Source organism: Schistocerca gregaria, chromosome 4 (genome assembly GCF_023897955.1).
Source record: "Schistocerca gregaria isolate iqSchGreg1 chromosome 4, iqSchGreg1.2, whole genome shotgun sequence".
Classification (NCBI taxonomy): Eukaryota; Metazoa; Arthropoda; class Insecta; order Orthoptera; family Acrididae; genus Schistocerca; species Schistocerca gregaria.
The window spans coordinates 708,620,521-708,644,691 of record NC_064923.1 but is presented as its reverse complement, the minus strand read 5'-3'; the positions used below and the strand labels follow the sequence as shown (position 1 = coordinate 708,644,691).

The window sequence follows — 24,171 nt, the reverse complement described above, 5'->3', positions numbered from 1 at the left end:
TCAATTTCTTCATCACCTGCAGAGCTAGTTGGCATATAAACTTGTACTACTGTAGTATGCGTGGGCTTTGTGTCTATCTTGGCCACAATAATGCGTTCACTATGTTGTTTGTAGTAGCTTACCCGCATTCACCCATTGCATGACAAGAAGTCCATTTCACACAACCTAGTAACATGTCATCATTGCATCTTTAGTGACAGGCAGTCCCTCCCCAATTATACCAAGGATGTCATTGAGGTCTTCACAGACCACAATTATCTTCCCCTTCTTGTCCAGAAACAGATCTTCCCTGCCTTGTCTCCCCAGTTATCTATCATCTGCCACATACTCCTCTCATGACTCATTACCACCCAGGACTGGAGCAACTGAATAACATTCTCCACCATGGTTTTGACCATCTCTCAACCCACCCTAAAATGAGGAATATCATCTCCGTTATCCTCCCCATACCTCCCACATTGGTACTGCTCCACCCACTCAATCTACGCAACATTCTTTTCCATCCCATCTCCCAACCTCTTTCCTCAGGGCTCATTCCCTGCAATACATCTGAAAGTAAGTCCTGCACCATACATCCACTCACTACCACCTACTCCTCTTCTGTCACTGGCATTTCCTACCCCATCAATGGCAGGGTCACCTGTGAATGCAGCCATGCGATTTACAAACTTAGGTGCAACCCCTGTGCCACATTGTATATGGACCTGACTGCTAACAAGCTGTCTGTCCACATGAATGGCACTGCCAAACTGTGGCCAAGAGTCAACTGAACCACCCACTTGCCGAACATGCCACTCGTCATGACATGCTCTACTTTAATGGCTGCTTCATTGCCTGTGACATCTGGATTCTTCCCACTAATGCTAGTTTTTCTTAGTTGCAGACGATCTGGCAATAACAGTTCATGGCAACAGGTTTGAAGCCATCGAGGAGAAATTAGAAACCACCCTTTCCGTAATGTCAACCTACTACAAAAAGAATTCTCTAAAACCCAAAACTCAAGTGAGTGCATTCCATCTGAACTCGAGGCAGGCAAAGTACAGGCTCAATGGGATGGGACATTACTAGAACACACAGATACTCCCACCTACCTTGGCGTCGTGCTGGACAGAACATTGACATACAAATATCATTGCGAAAAAACACGCAAAGAAGTAGAGGCACGAAATTCCCTAATAATAAAACTGTCCAATGGGGTGCCAAACCTACCATGGTCAGAACTTCAGCCCCAGCTTTGTGCTTCTGAACTGCCGAATATGCCTGCCTGGTGTGGTGCAGATCCGCCCATGGAAGAAAAGGTAGATATTAGCTTGAATGAAACATGCAGGATAGTGACAGGCTGCATGAAACCTACTCTCATAGAAAATCTTTACAGGGCCACATGTTTCACAAACCCTGACTCGCGTAGGAAAGCCCATGAACATACCGAGAAGCTAAAACAAACCTTTGATGCTCGTCACTCAATATTTGGCCTAGAGTGTGGCCCCAGCAGACTGAAATCGAGACGCCGTTTCCTAAGTTGCGCCTTAGATGAGCCCCCCCATCTACTATCCACTAAGAGAGGACCCACCAAGCGGCATTTCTGGTGATTAGAAAACCTGGAGAATGCTTAACCACATCAGAACTGGGGTGGCTCCTGTGAAATCCAATCTGATCAAATGGGGTTTGTTGGACGAAAATGACGACAAATGCGACTGCGGCGCTCTACAGGACATGGAACATATCGTACAATGCCCTGTCTGCCTGCACAGATGCACCCTCAACGATGTATGGCTGGCTTATGAAGAAGCATTGGACATTGCCCAATATTGGGCAAACAAATTTTAGTTTCCGGACACGAAAAAGTAAAAAAAAAAAAAAAAAAAAAAAAAAAAAGTAAGTTCTTAGTTGCACAGGTGAGAACTCCTCTCCCTAAAACCTAAAACATATCCTTCATTCCCATAATCCTCCCCCCCCCCCCCCCCCCCCCTGCTGCAACCTATGCTAGTCCTTCTTTGTCGCCTGCCCATCCCTTTCCTGGCTCCCAGTACTGTATCACATATTTTCTATACCACTTTCTTCTCTACTTCTCTTCCCTCCCTTTCATCCTCCTCCTCCCCCCTCCAATTCCCCTTACCCGCCCCACCACCCCCAGCACAGCCTCCTGATGTGGCCCTATCCTATCCCCACCACATCTTTGCATGCTCACACAGATAGTAGCAGTAGCTTTCCCCACCCCTACCCCTACCCCTATCTCTATCCCTATCCCTCCCCCTCCCCCTCTCCACTACATGTCTCTTCCTCATTCTCACTATCCACACCAGCAGAGGCTGTAGTCTGTGTTTTAGTTGTTGTTGTTGTTGTTGTTGTGTGAATGTGAGAGTATTTTACTTCTGAAGAAGGGCTTTGTCTGGATGCTTAAGTATTTCAAGTATTCTTTTTCATTGTGCCTGTCTGTGACTCAACACACTTTCAGTGTGATGTATGTCATATATACTCCATCCATCAACACAATTAAAGAAATTCCTATAGGCAGTTGGTATAGATAATCCTATTTGTTTGTGTGTTTCCTGGTCCATTATTGTGGTACACCATTCAAAGAACTATCCAATGTAAAGTTAATCAGTCTAAATGGCCTTGAATTTAATTTTATTTTTGAATGTATAATAGCTCTGTCTTTACTCGTGAAGACTCTACAATAGTACATTACTAGCTTGTGTCTATCAGATATGTATCTGTTTAGTTTCAGAGAGTTCTACGTATTATTCTGATATGCACAGTACAACTGCTGATAATCTACATATACTACCATATCAGTAGTTCATCCTTTTTGTTAATGATGGTTCCAATATTTTGACAGCAGATACTAAATGAATCTTACATGTCTATTGTTAAGTTCAAGCTACATTCTGTCATTTTGTCAGCAGCTGTTTCAACTATAACTATATTTATTCTGTATTTTTGTCTATCAAATGAGTTTATCCTAAAAAATCCCTTGAAAATACATTGTAAATCACTTGGACAGGTTGATACTGCTGTGATCAGACCTGAGATTTTCAATAATTAGGCATACAAGTATTGTATTATCAGAACCATTCAAAACCAAATCTTATTGCGTATGATGTACTGAGTGAGAAACTATGAATAACTCATACTCAGCTATATATGTGCCTCTCTTCTAAGATATTTTCAAAGCTATGAATTATTGTGTTATACATACTACTTCATCCAGACCTTAATGTACCACTCAAAGGGTGACATGCTCTCCACACTAGTGTGAGTGGCATGCTCAGCAATATGTCTCTTGTCATCCTCAGTTGAATAATTGAAATTGTGTTGCAAACCATTGCCTGCATGCTGGATTATTGCTACATGATATTCTTTTCCAAGATCCTTCCCCAAAGAGCCTAAATCACAGTGATATCTGTGAAGTCTGAACTTGCCTTTGTAAGAATATTAGTTTCCTGGTAAGCATACCCCTACTGCTATGCAGCTTTATCTTCTTTACACATTTGTTTGTAACCTCAGATTGCACCTTATGTCTTGTACTGTCAGTCTGGTTCTGAATTTGTTTCGTTGTCTGTATGGTTTTGTCAACGTTTTCCAAAGCACCTAAACCATTTCAGATAGATAAACTGAAGCTCCACATTGCATTTTCTCAGTTCATAAATTTGGATGGCTTGGCTGTAATCTCATCTTATGATCCAGCCCTAACATTACTAACACAAGTTGCAGTGTTGTACTAAACCTTCTTGTGTTGCTGCCAAAGCAGTTTGAAGTAGCAAGATTAGCTGTCCTTTTTTCTGTATATAGCGATAATGACAATTGCTGCATCTTCAACAATAACCAGTATCATTCTTCATGCAGGTTGTATTACGATATCTCACAGGAAGTAATGCCGACACTACTCAGGGGTTGACATTGCTGACAACTATTTCCATTCTGGACAGTTTTACTGGAGTTTGCATATTTGTCCATTTTGAAAGAAAATTTGCATCAAGTATTGAGTTAAGGATATTTGTTCAATGAAAGATAAAACTAAATCAATTTTTTTTAATAAAATGCAAGATGTTATAAAAAGATACATCTGATTTTACAAGACTATATCTTTTGCATAAATGAAGGTAGTAACTTGATATGGATTTCAGCTTATGATTAGGACTAAAAAGTTTTTATTTTCAAAAGATCCATCAAGGTTTATGATGGTATATCTTTTATGTAGATTCCCATGCAATGTTAGTGTACTTTTTACAATTACATTTAGGGTCAAATTTTTCATTTACCTTTCACAAATATTCAGTATACCCTTTACTAGATGTATGGCAATCATCCAGATTATAGTCAGAGGCCATCCTTATGTACAGTATGTGCAGCCTTATTGGCAATCACATGTGAAGTACTTCTCATTAGGCTGGAATGTCTGTTCACATATTGCAGCATAATTAACTGTTTCTCACGACTTTGTTGGGAAGAAAAAAGTGTAAGAATATGAGGAAGGCATGAGACCAGAGGAATATATTGGAATAATACTGAAAGTACCAAAGCAGAGAAGAGAAACTAAAGTAGAGCAAGAGCGAATATTCTTAAAGGAAAGATGATAAATGAAACATTTAGGAGCAGCATACAGTTTTGTAACGACAAAACAATGGAAAGATTTGGGAAATGCAGATACGTGGTAGTATGCAGTACTGGAGAGAGCAGTGTTGATTAAGGAAAAAGAAACATGTCTTCTGTGAGTAAAAGAACCAACCTGGTGATTTCTTGTTATCATAACTTTGACAGTTTTGTCAGTTTTTCTAGTTCTGTCATTTTTTCTCTGATTTCTATAAAATTTCAGTTTTTAACGTACTTTCAACTCTCTTTACATACAAAATTTTTTATTGGTTCAATTTTTTCCTGCAGAAATTTTCATTTCAAAATTACGTTTGCTTGGTAGGATGTTTTACTTTTGATTTTGTGACAAAGGTTGTATATTTTCAAGTTTTTCACATTTAAAGAATTATTGCCAGGATTAATTTCAGGTCTTCCCAAGATTAATTTCAGGTCTGAAAAACTTTAGATCAGGTCTACATCTAAATCTATATATACTCCACTAGTCACCATATGGTGTGCGACAGTGTGTGCTTTGGGTACTATTGCCACTTCCTGCTTTTCCTATTCAGTTTTGAATAGTTCGCAGGAGAACAGTTGTTGGTAAGCCTCAATGCGTTCTCAAATCTCTCTAATTTTAACTTCATGGTCGTTTTGCAAGATACACATAGGGGAAAACAATGTATTGGTTGACTCTTCTAGGAACATATGATCTCAGGAAATGTAATGCTAAACTACACTGCAATACAGATCACCTCTCTTACAGCATCTGCCACTGGGTGAGAATCTCTGTAACACTTTTTTGCTAAGTAAATGAATCAGTAATGAAACATGCAGCTCTTCTTTGGATCCTCTCTATTTCCTGTATGAATAATGTCTGGTACAGGTCCCAGGCTGATGAGCAGTATTCAAGTATTGGTTGAACAAGGATTTCGAAGCTATCTCCTGTTTGTGTGGACTACACTCCCTGAAACATCTTCCAGTGAATCTCAGTCTGGCAGCTGCCTTACTTGTGATTAGTTTTATGTAGTCATTTCATTTTAAATTGCTTCATATGTGTTCTCCTAGGTAGTTTATGGGTAGACTGTTTCCAATGATTGTTCTGCAATTGTGTAATCATACAATAATGGATCTTTTCACCTATTTACACCCAATATGCCACATTTATTGAAGTTGAAGGTCAACTGCCAACCTCTGCACCAAGTATCAGTTATCTGCAGGTCTTCCTGCATGTCACTACAATGTTCTAATGTTGTGTCATCTCTTCATACAACAGTATCATCTGCGAAAAGCCTCACAGAACTTCCGACATTACCCAGTAAGTGCATTCTGATAAGTCAATTGCCAGCAATCCAGGGTAGAGCCCTGGTCCAACAAAATCTGTTAGGAGATTTTAAATGACTTCTAGATTTAAAAATGAGATTTCTTCCACTATCAGTTTTATTTGTTGTAATTACTGGTAGAATTAATGTATCCTTTCACAAAAGTTAGTTATTTATGTCAAAATGAGAGCTGTAGTCAAAATGAGAGCTGTATCAACAGCTGTTCTCATGTATGAATCAGGGAGCACCAATCCTATTAATTCCTCCCTCCCTCAACCAACATTTGATAGCTTTCCAATTTATATAAACTTCATCCTCTAATATATAGTTGATACAAAGTAACTTATCACTTCAGGAACTAAGTATGAAGCTGCCACGTGTCAAGGGAATTCACAGTGTTCATCTTTTCCTTGATCCTTGCCCTTCCACTTCAAACTCACTTAGTTTCCTGCAAACCTGATCACGAGCGTCATCAGTACTCTGTGCATACAGTAATCATCCATTAAAGTTTTGACAACATTTTTCAGAGTTGTGGATGGTCGTGAAGAATTGAAACACAACAAACGCAACTTGGCAAGTCATCAGACAAGTTTTGAAGCAACTGATCTCCTGCAGCATGTGGAACATCAGTTTTATGTCACAGCTTCTACAAAAGTTGGTGAAGGGCAGAGTTCGCGTGTTGTGACACAGGTTCCTACAAATAGAGGTAATTATCATAACAGCTTCAATGATATAAGTATGAACAAGTTTGAAAATAAACTCATATTTACACGGTATTTAGTGCATCTTAATCAATTAAATGTTCAGAGCAGTATTAAACCTTGGATCTGTGGAACAATAATTCATATGTCTTTGGTTTGTGGAGAGGAAAAGGAAAGGAAGGCAGAAATAATACTAAAGACATTTGTGTGAAATTAATACTAGGTATGGGGAAGACAATGAGACTGTATGAAGTTGAAGATTCAGTTACCACAAAAATTATGTCAACCCTTCACTGTTATCATCTGTACCCATATTCCTATTTCATTTCTAGCTATTATTAATAGAACAATGGAACACTCAGGGTGGAACATTAACAAGTAAGAAAAGGATAGATTGCTGCTCACCATAAAGATGACAGGGTTAGACAGGCATAATGAAAAGACTGTTAGACACTGAGTTTTCAGCCAAAGCCTTCCTCACAAAAAGAAGAAAAACATGCAAATAGGTAGGCACACCTCACACACACTTGACCATTACCTCCCAATCCTGCAACTAGTAGGTTGCTAGGTGTTCCTCTGTCTTCTCATACGGCTTCCAACATTTTTAATATTTTCTATGTGTTGAATTAAAAGGTAACAGCACTTCCTACCTTAAAAAGCAACAGCTCTTCATACCCTTCACAAATTTTTCCTATAAATTCCCTTCTCTGTGTTTTCATTGGATGTCTCAAAATTATTTCTCTGAAACTCCAAGTTTATAAGTGTCAATAACTTCAGAGATAACATACTTTTAAAAGAAAGTAGTTGTATTTGATTCTTATCTTTGCATGTTTTATTTTATTGTCTACTTATTTTTTAACTCTTCTTGTCAGTTATATTTTTGTGATAAATCTAAAGTGTGTAATTCACTGTATATTTTCCAACAAGTCCCAGCACGTATTTCATCATTTGGTGGAGTTGTTGTGAGACCATGGCGTAGCACTGTCACGATGCCTTGTCTGTGTGTGGGGCAACCGCAGCCTCGCCGACGGTGGTATCGTAGTGGACATCTCCTCACAGGTGGCCCTGGAATCACACTCCGGGAGTCTGGAGAGCTAGTAATCAACCAACTTGCTCCATCTCATGCTGGGAACTACAGCTGCCAGGTGGAAAATACTCAGGGCTCTGACCGGATACAGTTCACACTCATAGTGCAAGGTAAGTTGTAAGCTGTGTATAGCAAACTATCTGCAACAAACAAAGTCACTGTTATAATCAACACATATATGGCCTCAGATACATGACACAGAATAGCTAATATGTCAGAAGGAGTTTACCAGACAAAATTTGGACATTTCCTTACCCAACAGGTCAGGCAGCAAATGAAGCAGAGAATTTAGGGCCCAATGTAGTATCACCGATATTATCAGCTTCATTTTAACTCTTTAGTGATTTCTTGTAACATCCTAATCAAGGAAATGGTGTTAGGGATGTGAACTAAACTGCTTACAGTGGACATGAAGGATTGTCAGCTGTTAGATATGAGATTAAGGTCATCTGACCTGTATTGAACATAACTCAAAATTGAAAAAAGCATTATCAAAAGAAAGTTAGTCAATAACAGGTACAACATTATTTAACTTTTATGTATGTATAAATTTGAAATACTACAGATATTTAAGACAGTCTATAGAGGAAAGATGTAGAGAGGAAGGACAGGAAAACTTTCCAAAAGTTATTCCTGTACATAAGTGAACTGGAATGGTGTTATTGGTGTAAACGCATGTGGTTTGGTCTTCATTAGGTACAGTAAGTAAACAAAATAGCATCAAAAAGCTAGTTTCCATCTGGGAAGAGAGGAGATGAGCCAGTAACCTGGAGGTACTATTCACAACAGTAAAACAGAAATAGAAAAATATGCATTACCACTTGCTGGCCTTCTAAGAGCTTAGCATATCATCACCCAATCCCTTCTCCATCGCTGTAATCTAAAGATGATTATCAGTAAAGATAGGTCCCACTCATTCTGGGATTTGACTGACTTGACCTCCTTTTGTAATCTTCCCCAACTTATACCTATGACCCCTGTGGAAGGATCTAGTTCCAGAAGCTGTGATAGTTTCCTGTAGTTTTATGTAATCTAATATGAGAGTATCACATACTCCTAAAGTTCAGCTACTGTTGAATGCTGATAAATCCTTTTCAAAGCTCTGTATGTCATTTGTTTTTTGGTTCTTCAATGCAGTTTATGCAGTTCAGTGCCATTTTTTAGACAAAACACAGCAGATGCCTCTGGAAATCATCATCTGGCAATCTTCCACCAGAGTATTAGAGGATTTTGTAATAAACTAAATGAACCCACAGCCAATATGCAAGAATTTGGAAGTATAGATCATGCCCATGTATTGTGCTTCTCTGAGCACCACATCTGGTCAGGGATGGAAAGACTTTTAACACCTGAATACACTCTGATGTCTTCATATTGCAGAAAACAAAGAAAAGAAGGAGATAATTGCTATTTTTGTTACAAACTGTGTCCAGTGCAACACAATTTATTTACATGATTTCTGTATAGGGCAACATTTTGAAGCATGGGCCATTGAACTTTCTGTAAGTAATTCTATCCTCTTCATCCAAGTAATATTTATGACACCTTCAGGGAATCTTGATTTCTGTTTGAAGCAGCCTGACTTTCTTTTACTGCTCCTGTTTAACTGTAGAAGAAAATTATTGTACTTGATATTTCAGTATCAACTTCCTAACGTATAGTAGCAGACAGACATACCTGGAAAATTTGATGTACACCTACAACCTCATCACAATTGTCAGTTTTCCCACCGTAGTAACTACAAATTTAAGCACCCCAATTGATAAAATTTTTGTAGACCAATGGAAATTGGGCAATATCATCATTAGTAATTGTGATGGTCAGAGACTTATTACTAATAATATTAATATTTGCCAGAATAAAACTGAGCCCCAGTGGAAAGTATTCTGGCCCTAAATGATGAAACAATTAAGGCCTTTAAATCATCCTCCAAAATGTAAGTTCAGTCACACGTATTCTGAAACAGATGTCAGTTCCAAATATAATATGTACAAAAATGAAATTGCATCAATATTTGAAGTCTCCTGTCCTAAAAAAAAGGTTTACAAGAATCAACCGGAAAAAATCACAAAAAACCCAAACAATCCACGTAAGAAACAGGAATTGTACATTAAAGCAAAAAAAAATTCAACAAACCATACCTAAATAAATCATTATAAAAATCACTGTAAAATATTAAGTGAAGTAATCAAACAGTCAAAAAGTTCATATTTTAACTAAAAAATCAACCCAGCTTGTAATAAAATCAAAACAGTTTGGGACATAATGAGGAATGAGACAGGTGTTAGCAGTGCCAGTAAACCTGTAGACTTTGTTTTAAATATTTATGATAACCATATAAGTAACCAACAAATAATTACAAAAACCATCAGTGACCATTTCATAAGTGCTGATGAGCAAATAGGCTGTTATGGTTCCTTAGAAAGTGCTGTGGAACTCCCAACCCTATAAATGAGATAAGCATATCCCCTACAACCAGGTATGAGTTGAAGAAAACAATTGCCTCACTAAAAAGCTATGGATCATCAGATGTAGGTAACATTTCCATTACACTACTAAAAGCCTGCTCTGATCAACTATTCAAAATTTTAGCCCACTTACTTAATGCTTCTATGTGTTAGGTGTTACCCCAGATGGAATGAAATTTGTTGTAGTAAAGCCATGCCATAAAAAGTGAGACACAACATGAACCAGAAACTATCATCCCATCTCTCTTTTGAAAACATTTCAAAAGTCATTGAGAAAGTACTGCATTCCAGAACTGTGAGGCACCTCAAAAACTTTGATATCATCTCTAACAGTTTGGTTTCCAAAAAGACATGTTCACAACTGAAACCATATTTTCATTCACGACAATGTGTTGGAATCCCTAGATAAAAAAATTAAGCCAGTTGGGATAGTCTGTGAGCTTTCTAAGGCTTTTGACAGTTTGGTCCGAAAATGCTTTGCATCAAAGAATGCTACTATGGCATCAGAGGGGAAGTTGTTTTAACTGGCTAAAATCCCATACACAAGACAGGAAGCAGAAGGCAGTTTTTGATGAGAGCAGCAAAGTAAATGAGGGTAGAGAGTCCCTCAGGTTTCTGTCCTTTGTCTGATGCTCTTTCTCATAACATAAATCAGCTATCTTTGCCACACAGATCAAACAAAAATTCACTTAATTTGCTGATGATACTAGCATTGAGGTAAACAAACAGTCCACCAATATAGAAGATGAAGCGAACAAATTACTTTCAGAACTCTTAATCTGTTTCAAATTAAACTCACTGACAGTAAACCTGGGCAAAAATAATTACATCAAATTGAGTGTTGGTTACAAATTCACACAGGAGATAGCTATTTTACATGACAGTCAGCAAATACAAAGGGTACATTGCACCAAATTCTTAGACATCCACATAGATAGTATGGTTGGCTGGGAACATTGTGTCCTCCAAACCATAAAGGACAATCTCACAGTTTGGAGACTTCAATGTCACAGATTTTGTGTACTTCCACTGTAATATGTTCTATGGAATTATCTTCTGGGGCAATCCACCCACATTAAAAAAAGTTTCTTTCTGCAGTAAAAGGTAGTCTGAATAATGATTAGAGACTCTCCCCCTCCCCCCCCCCCCCCCCAAGAACCTCGTGTTATAATCTTTTTAAGAAACTTGGCATAGTTTCACAATTTCCCAGAATATTTATTTGATTATGTGTTTCTTGGTTGACAGTTCTGTCCTCTCTGAAACCATAATCTAACTCAGATACAGAAAAGTGTACAGTATTCTAGTAAATATTTAATTCACTACCAAACTACATCAAAGGTCTATGTAGGAACAGTGTATTATGTAAAAATCAATTAAACATGTACTTACATAAATAAACTTTTTATTCATTAGACCAATTTTTGGACAGAGACGTATAGGCTGTGTATGCATATACACCGAAGTGCCAAAGAAACTGGTATAGGCATGCATATTCAAATACAGATATACGTAAACAGGCAGAATATGGCGCTGCAGTCTGCAACACCTATGTAAGACAACAAGTGTCTGGCACAGTTGTTAGATCAGTTACTGGTACTACAATGGTAGGTTATCAAGATTTAAGTGAGTTTGAATGTGGTGTTATTGTCAGCACATGAGCGATGGAACACAGCATCTCCAAGATAACAATGAAGTGGGGATTTTTCCGTATAATCATTTTGTGGGTTTACCGTAAATATCAGGAATCCGGTAAAACATCAAATCTCTGACATTGTTGCGGCTGAAAAAAGATCCTGCAAGAACAGAACCAACAATAACTGAAGAGACTCATTTAACATGACAGAAGTGCAACCCTTCTGCAAATTGTTGCAGATTTCAGTGCTGGGCTGTCAGAAAGCTTCTGCTCACGAACCATTCAATGAAATATCATCGATAACAGCTTTCGGAGCTGAAGGACCACTCTTGCACCCTTGATGACTGCATGACATAAACCTTGATCCCCCGCCTGGGCCCATCAACACCAACATTGGACTGTTGATGACTGGAAACATGTTGCCTGGCCGAACGAGTCTCATTTCAAATTGTATCAAATGGACAGACGTGTACAGGCATGGAGACAACCTCGTGAACCCATGGACCCTGCATGTCAGCAGGGGACTGTTCAAGCTGTTGGAGTTCAAGCTGGTGGAGGCTCTGTAATGGTGTAGGGTATGTGCAGTTGGTGTATATGGGACCCCTAATACATCTAGATACGACATTGACAGGTGACACATACATAAGCATCACCTGCATCCAGTCACGTCCGTTGTGCATTACAACGGGCAGCGCGACAGACAACATGTCCAGAATTACTACAGAGTGGCTCCAGGAATGCTCTTTTGAGTTTAAATGCTTCCACTGACCACCATACTCTCCAGATGTGAACATTATTGAGCATCTATGGGATGCTTTGCAATGTGCCATTCAGAAGAGATATACACCCTCTCCTACTCCTAAGGATTTATGGGCAGCCCCAAAGGATTCTAGGTGTCAGTTCCCTCGAGCACTAATTCAGAAATTAGTTGAGTCCATGCTATGGCATGTTGCGGCACTTCTGCATGTTCGTGGGGACCCTAAATGATATTAGGCAGGTATCCCAGTTTATTTGGCTCTTTAGTATACATTTGCTGTGTGTTCATTGGGTTTTATACAACATGTGTTAATCCTTGCATGATGTCATTGCGCATTTTTTGTTCTAGTTGTACATTTTGTATTTTCCTGACAACTGTTTTTGTAAAATAACTGTATTATGTTTATGTAATCTTCATTTATATATTCTTTAACTCATTTCACATCATGGTGTCTCACATGCATAAAAGGATATATGGAAACACACACACACACACACACACACAAACACATACACTTCCTCCTTAGCAGTGGAACATTGTTGATTGGGTGACCTGGGGAGGAGGACTAAAATGTATAAAGATGAGGAGAGAGTGAGCTAGCAGAAAAGGATAAAGGTATGGAGACAAGTTTAATAATGTGGGAGAAGGGAGATGGGAGATTATTGTCATTAAGAGACAATGGCAAAATATGAATTGATTCTGGTAATAAACCAAGGGCTGAGGTAATTGTAAGATAAAAAGAAAAAAAATCATACTATATCATCCACTCAGCTGTCATGTTGACATAAGTGCAAGATTTGATGACATCCGTGCACTATTCCCTTGTACTTGTCAATAGGAGTTCTGTCCCCCCCCCCCCTCCCATTCCCCCCCCCCCCCCCCCCCCCCTCCAAACACACACTCGTAAATCATCTGTGATTTGACTGCTCATGGATGTAGATGAACACTCAGATTATACACGTTCTGCATCGTCACATGTTTAATGTTACAGTATTGTTCAGTAGTCTTATAATTATTTTAGTAGTAGCATGTTATTATTTTTACAAATAGTGTCCCATTGTAATTTCTCTCCCCTTTTGTTCAGTTCCACCTGCTGCTCCTGTGTTGTATGTGACAAGTACAACAAGTAGCAGTATACTGTTGCAGTGGAAAGTTGGTGACACTGGTGGTGCCCCCATCACAGGATTCAGTTTGAGCTATAGGAGATCTCATGGTGATACAGAGGAAGTATCACTACCTCGTCATACCTCAACTTACGAGCTCAAGGTTAGTTTCTGTATATTTAATATAGTTGTCTTCAGATGTGTGGATATCTCTGCACAAATGATAATGTTTGTTACAAACAAATCAAATTAGAAAATGAATGTCGTGTGATGTTTATGAGTACCTGTCAGTAAGCTGTCTTATACTACAGTTCAATAATAATTCCAAGATTGAAGTAGTAAACAAAAATGAGGGAAGAAGACCATTCACCTTAGCTGACTGATGGATGACGCATTGAAATACGTACCAGCTCAAAGATATTATTAGCTTTTGAGATATTGCACATAAAAAGCACTAGTGTTGTTTGTGCAGTAAATATTAAATTCTTCCGAAGATGTAAATAAATTCAATGAACACACGAAAAGAATCTAGTATCCAATGAATGGTGCGGAATGTTGCAGGGAGGACATTACTTGTTCTTGGATGGCAGGTGAAGATGTGAGTGGGTTACGGCATGCTTGGTGTACAGTACGGCAACCCCCCCCCCCCCCCCCCCTCCCCCAAGTGATATTCATACATGGTCAACTGGAACCTCGACAATTAATATGCCTGTTTCCATACAGTCCAAAATTGAGCTATTGTCACATCAGAATGCTCCACAAATACGGAAATTAAATGATTCAACCAGCTGACCAAACGATGATCCACAATGAGACCTCTTTCATACTCTGCCAGGTGGTGATAACACTGTCTCACGTAAGTACATTGCATCTCTGTGTCCTTCACAGTGGTCACTCAACATCTGATACTTTTCACTTCTCTTGTATACTTGATTAGGCCTGATAACAACACTAAACTTGAACAACACTAATGCATCCTGATGGCTGTTCTATCTGCAGCAAGAAATTGCAACTCTTTGTAACTCTAATAATTTACTTACCTGTTGGTGTTGTGTGCATGTATTATGAAGTTTTATTGACATCCTTCTGCATTTCTGGCTGCTTTACTTTTCTGTCATGGAGTGTAAATTGTTATAATGTGCAGGAAATTACACTTGTAAGTGAAGTTTGTATTGCACATCTTTGATGACCTCTTTCACATTCAGGCTTACATATGAAAATCTCCTTTCTTCTGGAATGTATAGCACCATCGATAACTACCAATCAGAGGCTGCTACCCATGTGGCTACTGTGTATGGTTTTAGATAAGTGACTCCACCTACTCCAGGTGATGATAATTGCAGGAGATCCCAAATTATTAGTGTAAAACTGAAAGACATTCTGCCACAATCTAAATGACGAGGGTGATTTGAAAAGTTCTCGGAATCACCATGAGAGGTCAGTGCTAGCACTAAGAGTTGTTCACCTGATACGCATTGGACTGTTGCCTGTAAACACGTGCCACATCAGTGTTCTTGGAAGAGAGCTGTGGTGGTGACGTGGCTCTGTTGTTGTTTCTGCATAGTGATTTGCAAAGACGGAAAAAAATCTGGATTCAAGCAGTGATTAAGTACTATGAAAAGAAAGGTATGAAAGCAAAGGACACTCATTATGATTTCCAGAATACACTTGGGAACTCTCCTCCTTCGTATTCAATTGTTGTCAATTGGACAAATGAATTTAAATTTGGTCGGGAGAGCTTAGATGATGATGCTCGCAGGGGTCAGCCAAGATGTGTCACTGCTCCAGAAATCACTGCAAAAGTGCACAAAATTGTCATGGAGGATTGCTGATTGAAAGTGCATGAAATTTCTCATGCTTGCCAGATGTCATCTGAAAGTGTATATCACATTTTAACTTATTAGAAATGAAAAAAATATCTACAAGATGGGTGACACGCTTCTTGGCACTGCATCAAAAACGCATTCCATCACCATGGCAAAATTACACAAAGTAAGGTATGAATTGTTGCCACACACACCTTATTCATGTGATATGGCTCCATCAGACTTCCATCTCTTCTCAAAACTGAAAATTTTTCTTGGTGGACGAAAATTCACTTCAAACGAAGAATTGATAGTCAAAGTTGACAACTATTTTGCAGGCCTGGGGAAAACTCATTTTGGAGATGGAATCAAGGCAATGGAACATCGTTGGACCAAGCGCATTAATTTACAAGGAGACTACATTGAAAAATAAAAAAAGTTTCAGTGATGTAAGTTCTTTTTTTCTATTCCATTCTGAGAACTTTTCAAACCACCTTAGTATTAAAATCTTAGTGATCAGTTTCCAATGCTTTCACAACAGTGTCATAGTAGAAGCACTCTTAAAAGGCAGTTGGGGTGTTGCGAGGATTAGGGATGTGTGAGGATATGGCACGGGAAATCTGTTGGGAGACTAGTTTTGGGGATAGTGCCTGTCTGTGAAGGTCTGTATGAGACCTTCAGTATACAGTGCAAGGAAATTCTTTACAGTGGAGATAAGCTGTCCACAGATGGCATGGCTGTGTGGAAGCAATTTTTTGATGTGGAAGGGGCAGCTGAAAAAATACAGGTACTGTTGGTGGTTAGTGGATTTAATATGGTCAGAGGTGTGGATGAAGCTATCGGGTAGATGGAGGTCACTGTCTAGGAAGGTGGCATGTTGGGGTGAGATGGACAATGTAAAGTGAATCGCGAAGACTGCATTGAGGTTGTGGAGTGTTGAGAATAGGGCGTTATGGCTCTGGGTCCAGATCATGAAGATATCATTAATGGACCTGATCCAGGCAATAAGTTTGAGGTTTTGGGAGGCTATGAAGGTTTTCTCTGGATCGGACTGTTTCATCAAGTTCCTCTCAGGCTGGAGTACTCATGGCCTCAGCTTGGAGCTGTAGTTGTGATGGGAGCTGACATTACACACACTAATGCTCTGCAGGCACAAGTAAACAGATGCACCTTAGCCATGTTTAATTCTCATGGATGTGTAGTAGTGTTACTAACAAAAATGTGTGGTTATCGAAACGACTCCCTACTTCATTAGGTGAAACAAATCTCTCCAGTGACACAAACAGACATCCGCAGTGCCTAACAGAAACAGATCTCCACAGTGTCTGGTGTGTCATGTGCTTGTTTCTACAAAGGAATATACACTCCTGGAAATTGAAATAAGAACACCATGAATTCATTGTCCCAGGAAGGGGAAACTTTATTGACACATTCCTGGGGTCAGATACATCACATGATCACACTGACAGAACCACAGGCACATAGACACAGGCAACAGAGCATGTACAATGTCGGCACTAGTACAGTGTATATCCACCTTTCGCAGCAATGCAGGCTGCTATTCTCCCGTGGAGACAATCGTAGAGATGCTGGATGTAGTCCTGTGGAACGGCTTACCATGCCATTTCCACCTGGCGCCTCAGTTGGACCAGCGTTCGTGCTGGACGTGCACACCGCGTGAGACGACGCTTCATCCAGTCCCAAACATGCTCAATGGGGGACAGATCTGGAGATCTTGCTGGCCAAGGTAGTTGACTTACACCTTCTAGAGCACGTTGGGTGGCACGGGATACATGCGGACGTGCATTGTCCTGTTGGAACAGCAAGCTCCCTTGCCGGTCTAGGAATGGTAGAACGATGGGTTCGATGACGGTTTGGATGTACCGTGCACTATTCAGTGTCCCCTCGACGATAACCAGAGGTGTACAGCCAGTGTAGGAGATCGCTCCCCACACCATGATGCCGGGTGTTGGCCCTGTTTGCCTCGGTCGTATGCAGTCCTGATTGTGGCACTCACCTGCACGGCGCCAAACACGCATACGACCATCATTGGCATCAAGGCAGAAGCGACTCTCATCGCTGAAGACGACACGTCTCCTTTCGTCCCTCCATTCACGCCTGTCGCGACACCACTGGAGGCGGGCTGCACGATGTTGGAGCGTGAGCGGAAGACGGCCTAACGGTGTGCGGGACCGTAGCCCAGCTTCATGGAGACGGTTGCAAATGGTCCTCGCCGATACCCCAGGAGCAACAGTGTCCCTAATTTGCTGGGAAGTGGCGGTGCGGTCCCCTACGGCACTGCGTAGGATCCTACGGTCTTGGCGTGCATCCGTGCGTCGCTGCGGTCTGGTCCCAGGTCGACGGGCACGTGCACCTTCCGCCGACCACTGGCGACAACATCGATGTACTGTGGAGACCTCACGCCCCACGTGTTGAGCAATTCGGCGGTACGTCCACCCGGCCTCCCGCATGCCCACTATACGCCCTCGCTCAAAGTCCGTCAACTGCACATACGGTTCACGTCCACGCTGTCGCGGCATGATACCAGTGTTAAAGACTGTGATGGAGCTCCGTATGGCATGGCAAACTGGCTGACACTGACGGCGGCGGTGCACAAATGCTGCGCAGCTAGCGCCATTCGACGGCCAACACCGCGGTTCCTGGTGTGTCCGCTGTGCTGTGCGTGTGATCATTGCTTGTACAGCCCTCTCGCAGTGTCCAGAGCAATTATGGTGGGTCTGACACACCGGTGTCAATGTGTTCTTTTTTCCATTTCCAGGAGTGTATTTTATAACATCATTACAATCACATTCATGCAGTACATTATGACCAAATGGTAGGGAATGCTCACAAGGAATGGTTACCAATTCAAGATGAAACATACAAGGAGATGTATCTTAAGAAAATATTGTGATGGAGTTCTTTTTAAAACTGTAAAGAAGTCCTGCACTACTGCAAAACATTTATTCATTTCAGAATGTTGCTGAAGAAAACCAAGATGAAGCTGTAACATGTGCAAGTTACAAAGTAGCTCATATCTTAGCACTGACCCCCCAAACCATTCTCTTTGAGATCTCTCATTAAATCTTGTCTGGTAGTATTAGCAGAATACATAATTCCAGGGGAGTTAGCAATGTTTGAAGACATTTATCTGTTAAAACAAATGATATACTGTCAAATCTTTGACATGGGAACTGATTTGGAAGCACAAATCAGAAATAAAGCACAGTGTTTCACAACTTTTTCTCTCACACTTGAAGGAAACACAGATACATTTGATTGTGCCAAACTTGCTATTTCATATATGGTGTGTAACAGCAAGTGCAAATTACAAAGTAGTTGCTACATAAGATACCACTAGATTATATGACAGCAGTGCTTGATATTTTTGAACCCATATATGAGTCTGTTGACAGCATGAATTTGCTATTGTAAAACTTTTATTCTGTGGCTACAGATGCTGCACTGCAATGTCAGCAAGGTTTTATCTCTTGCTAAAAAAATTAATTTAAGAATTACTTGGGAAAAGACATCTGTAGTGTGCATTGTTTCATTCACCAGAAGGCATTGTGGGTTGAAACTATGGAACTTCATCATGTAATTGAGACTGTAGTGGAGTGTGTGAATTTTGTATGAAGGCATGGTGTCAATTGTCATCAGTTCAGTGGGTTTCTTCAAGGTTTTTCTGGATAACATAGTGATGCACTAAACTGTCACATTATGTATGACATTGCTACTGATTCTATTCACAACATGTTTAACAGACAGTATGTGAATGTGCCACTGAATGTACCTGCAAAATTATATCTTTGTATGTCACAGAGAGAGGGGGAAAGGAGGTGTACAGAGTAAGGGAAGAAGAGGAGATGGACAGAGAGAGAGAGAGAGGAAAGAGGAAATGGACACAAAAATGAAAGAGGAGATGGGCAGAGGAAGGGGGAGGAAGAGATGGACAAAGAGAGGATAAAACAGAAGATGGACAGAGAGAGAGAGATGGACAGTGTGTGGGGTGTGGAGGAGGTGAACAGAGAGAAGGGGGAGGAGGAGATGGACAGAGGGGAGGAGGAGATGGAGTACTAGAATTGAGATAAATACATACTTGGACAGACCTGAGTACTCAGCTAGTGTACAAAAGTTTTAAGATGGATGGCATACTTGTAGTTACTGCACTCCCAATAAGCATAAAATGATTCTGCATACTTTTGTAATTGATAAACCTTTAACAATGTTTCATAAATCAGGTAACAGTTAAGTTTTATAGTCCATTCAAAACAGCAGAATCTAACATACCCAATTTGCAAAACATTATTTAGTTCCCGAAATTAACAAATATGTGTACACTCTTTAAATAGCCCACCCTAATATACTCTTTAAATAGCCCACCCTAATCCAAACTTGTGTCTGTGAAGTCCAGTCATAATGTTAATGTTTCGTGACAGAGATTGCACCATCACATTAAACACATCACATCCACATACCTAAAGGTTTGTGACCAGCAAGCAATCATGTAATACTGTTATGTTGGTTTTAGCAGTCATACCCACAACTATGTAGGTCGGTAAGAACAAGTATTGGGTTCCTTATCATCATTGTAGCTGAAAATTTCAGATGAGTTAGTGACTGTTGAACTTCTCAATAAAAGGTAATATACATCCGACTATTGAGTGACAATATTGCACAAATATTACTATTTGGTTACTATAATATTTTCTGGTGATGTCATTGAAAACTATAGTGTGTGCACTGCTAATGCCATATTTTTAAATCTGTGCTGACCACATGCCACTGCCAATGGCCTTGCTGCTGTGGCAACACTGATTCCCTCCAGCTTACCAAAGTTAAATGCTGTCAGGCTTGACTAGCACTTGAATGGGTCAAGAGGAGCTACTTGATTGAGAAGTAGTGGCACCGATTACAGAAGCTGACAATGACCAGGAGAGTGGTGTGCTGACCACATGCCCCCTCATATCTGCATCTGGTGACACCTAAGGGAGGATGACATAGTGGCCAGTCAGTACCATTGGGCCTTCAAAGTCTGTTTGGGCGGTGTTTGCCACTATGTTGCCCACCAAATTGTTGGTACGTGGGTTTCCTTAATCGTACCACACTTACACACCATATCTTAAATACCATAAAAGAGGAAGTGGAATGGAATCATAGTTGGTAGTCACTATTTATAGTTAAGACAATTTATTGACATTACACCTTTTAAGGAATTTGACAATTACAAATTGTGGATGAGCCACTAGATAAAGTTTTGCAAATACAGTTAGAAACCCAACTTACTCAGTAATCAAATAAACAGCCCCTTAAGAGACAGTTATAACAAACTTAATGTGGCAGGCATTTATAGAAACTTAAAGCACAGCAATTATCAATTACCTCACATAGCCACTTCATCAAAATCCTTAAAACCAGTTGTTACATTAAGATGGCCACACTTAAAACATTCTTCACTAACTTACCCTTATAAACTTTCTATGTCAATCTGTTAAAGAAGCGCTTGTTAAAAGGTCAGTTACACTTAACGTTGCAGGGCCCTAATACCCCTCACTTTATTTTCCCTTATTAAGAAAACAGAATTACTAACAAACTTAAGAAATTCAAACTCCCATGTAGAATTTCCCTCAAAATACATATAATGAAAACAATTACCAGTAAAGGGTGACTTAATGACACTTGATCACTAGTGCCAAGCTAAAATCCGATTACATAACATGATAGAACCACTTAAATAAAAAACTAGAAACACTGATCTTTAAAAATAAATTTTCACGTGCTGAGATGTGTTAAAAAAAAGTACTAGAAAGAGCTGCACAAGGAACTCGGCAGATGCTATGCAACCTAAGGTTTAGCCGGTTGCCAGCCCATAATATTTAAGGAAACAGGTTCATATATGAGCAGGTTACATTCAATATATATTTATATGTCTACCAGCTTAACCTGCCTTGGCGGAAGGAAGATAAATATTAAACTTTGGAAGGCGATATGTAAACAACTTACGGTAGTGGCCAGGTTGTCACAAAGACATTCCAATAATTCTGAAACATAGAAAGACTCAGTAGGACCTTTGACTCGATATATGGTTAAGTGTGTAAAGAAACACGTTAAAACTACTGACAAAATTGCACATTGACCTTAAGCATTTTACACATGGACAACTGTATTAGTAGAGTGCAGGCTTTGAAAACACCAACATAAAATCATTTATTACAAGAGACACAAAGCACTAGTAAAACTTCTTAGAAAACTTTCAAATAATGGCCACCGTTTAATTAGGCCAACTGAACTCTTCCACACCATATTAAAGTTCAACTATGAAAGTTGCACCATAATAATGAAGTTCAAATGACTCTGAGTGCATTGGTCAACAAAACACAATTCCGAACACTTATTTCATATCGCATACACAATACGAGGAAGCGGGTTCCACAGCTTCACCACTTCACTTCAAATTTTTTTCCCAGAAAAGTCACAGAACTTGTATCTCCAAGCTGCTCATGTTGCCAAAATGCCCAACCAATTTCACACCACAACATGAAACAGTCATCACGGTCATTTGGCAGCCGTTGACACTCGTCACCAGTTCTCGAGGATTACCAGTCAAGGGCTAACAACTAACTCGCTTCGCCCACCAACCCAGAAGATAAGACATGCAAAAAGCAAAGATAGCTTAGCTCAACCACAATCGATCTCAACGATACATGAACAAAATAACACTGGTGCCAGCTTGCCACCGCTCAATAGTGTGTCACTGTATTAATAGCAAGTTGCTGTATTGTAGACAAGTTTATGTAAGGAGATGTGCAAATCCCTTTACCAGTTTTTTTTCTGTGTAGAGTATGACTGGAACTGCCCATCAAAATCGTCAAACTGAAAATGAAGTGTGAAGGAACCACTTAATTATGAGTAGAGCATGGTATGTATCATTAGGGTACTATTCTTTCTAAAGTCAATTTTCATCATGTTATTGATAACATCAGGATATGAGACTTTGAGACATGTGGAACTGAGTGAATTACAGGTAGGAGGAATGTCACAAATGGTCTGCTGCTCCACCTGGAAGACCTGTCTTAGTGACCCCAACCCAGAAGTCCAACATAACCTCCAATCCCAAATGAAATCCTTAAACCCAGTCCAGAATCTGTACCCCCTAGTCCATCTCACTTTTCACCCCAAAGACACACACCCTTTCTACATGCTCCCCAAAATCGACAAACTAAACAACCCTGAACACCCCACTGTAGCTGTTTATTGTGCGCCAACTGAAAGAATTTCTTCTCTTATTTATGAACACCTCCAACCAATTGCCTGATGCTTTGCCTTTCACATCAAAGATACTAATCACTTTCTTCACAGACTCTTGACCATCCCCATTGCTTTACCAGCTAGAGCCATACTCATCACTGTTGTTGCCTTCTCTGCACACCAGCATCTCTCTTGCCCATGGCCTTGCTGATATTGAACTTTACCTTTCCCAGTGTCCTTCTGACTCCAACTCACTACCTCATTCCTCATGCATCTTATCTGCTATATCCTTCACACATAAGTACTTCTCCTGTAGAGGAAGGTATATAAACAAATTTGCATCATAGCCAGGGGCCCCTCCATGACTCTCCCATGCCGACCTATTTATGGGCCATCTAGAAGACTCCCAAAACCCCAGACCCCTTGTCTGGTTCAGGTTCATTAGTGATGTCTTCATGATCTGATCTCATGGCTATGACACCCTGCCCTCATTTCCCTTCCACAACTTCAACAGGTCCTCTGCAGCAAAATGCTTCACCTTCCTGGATGGTGACCTCCACCTCTCTCTGATAGCTCCATCCACACCCATTTCCATATTAAATCCACTAACCACAACAGTACCTGCATTTTGACAACTGCAACCGCTTCCACACAAACAAAATCACTCCCATACAGTCTGCACAACCATGTGCAACTTATTTGCAGTGAGGAGAATTCCCATGCCCTCTGGAGGTCTCACAAAGGTTTTCAAATTGGAGCAACTGAACCTTGCCCTTCACCAGTGCTTTGATTATCTGCCATCATGTCGAGAAGTGAGAGACATCCTACTCAGGTTATTCCTACCCACCCTTGATATTCTAACACCCTAACAACCTATATAACATCCTGGTCTATCTCTATACCACCCTCCCTGCCAACATCTTACCACATGGGTCATATCCCTGTGGGAGACCCAGGTGCAAGACCTGCCCCATTCACCCACCTATCATATACTACTCCAGTCCTCTCAGTGGCTCATCCTATTTCATCAGAGACAGGGCCACTTGAGAAAGCAGCCATGTCATATATCAGCACTGCTGTAATACCTGCACAGAAAATATGTGTGCACAACCACCAACCAGAACGAATGCCCACTGCCAAACAGTGGCCAAGAGTAATGTTGACCACCCAGTGGCACAGAACACTGCTGAGCTTAACATGTTTAAGTTCAAAGTCTGGTTCACTACCATTAACATCTGGATCCTTATTCCAACACCAGTTTTTCTGAACTACATACATCGGAGTTATCCTCGAAACACACCCTTCGCTGCTGTAATCCTCCTGGTCTAAATCTCCACTAACCCACTGTACCCAAGCCTTCTACTCAACAGTTTCCTTTCATCTGTGTATCTCCCTCTTACAGTCCACACTTCCATGTAATCTTCATTGTGTTCTGCACCTCACTGACTCCGTTATTTGTGTGTCACTTTCCTGACCTT

General features: G+C 40.2%; 1 protein-coding gene across 1 annotated transcript in view; it reads left to right on the top strand.

Moving 5' to 3' along the window:
- The window catches only part of LOC126267877 (Down syndrome cell adhesion molecule-like protein Dscam2), a 1,296,028-nt gene that overhangs the window by 1,187,779 nt on the left and 84,078 nt on the right, over nt 1-24,171 (top strand). Inside the window, exons 22-24 of the mRNA XM_049973186.1 lie at nt 6,419-6,597; nt 7,520-7,789; nt 13,622-13,803. Of these exons, the coding sequence (XP_049829143.1) occupies nt 6,419-6,597; nt 7,520-7,789; nt 13,622-13,803 (631 nt within the window). The remainder of the gene's footprint in view (nt 1-6,418; nt 6,598-7,519; nt 7,790-13,621; nt 13,804-24,171) is intronic.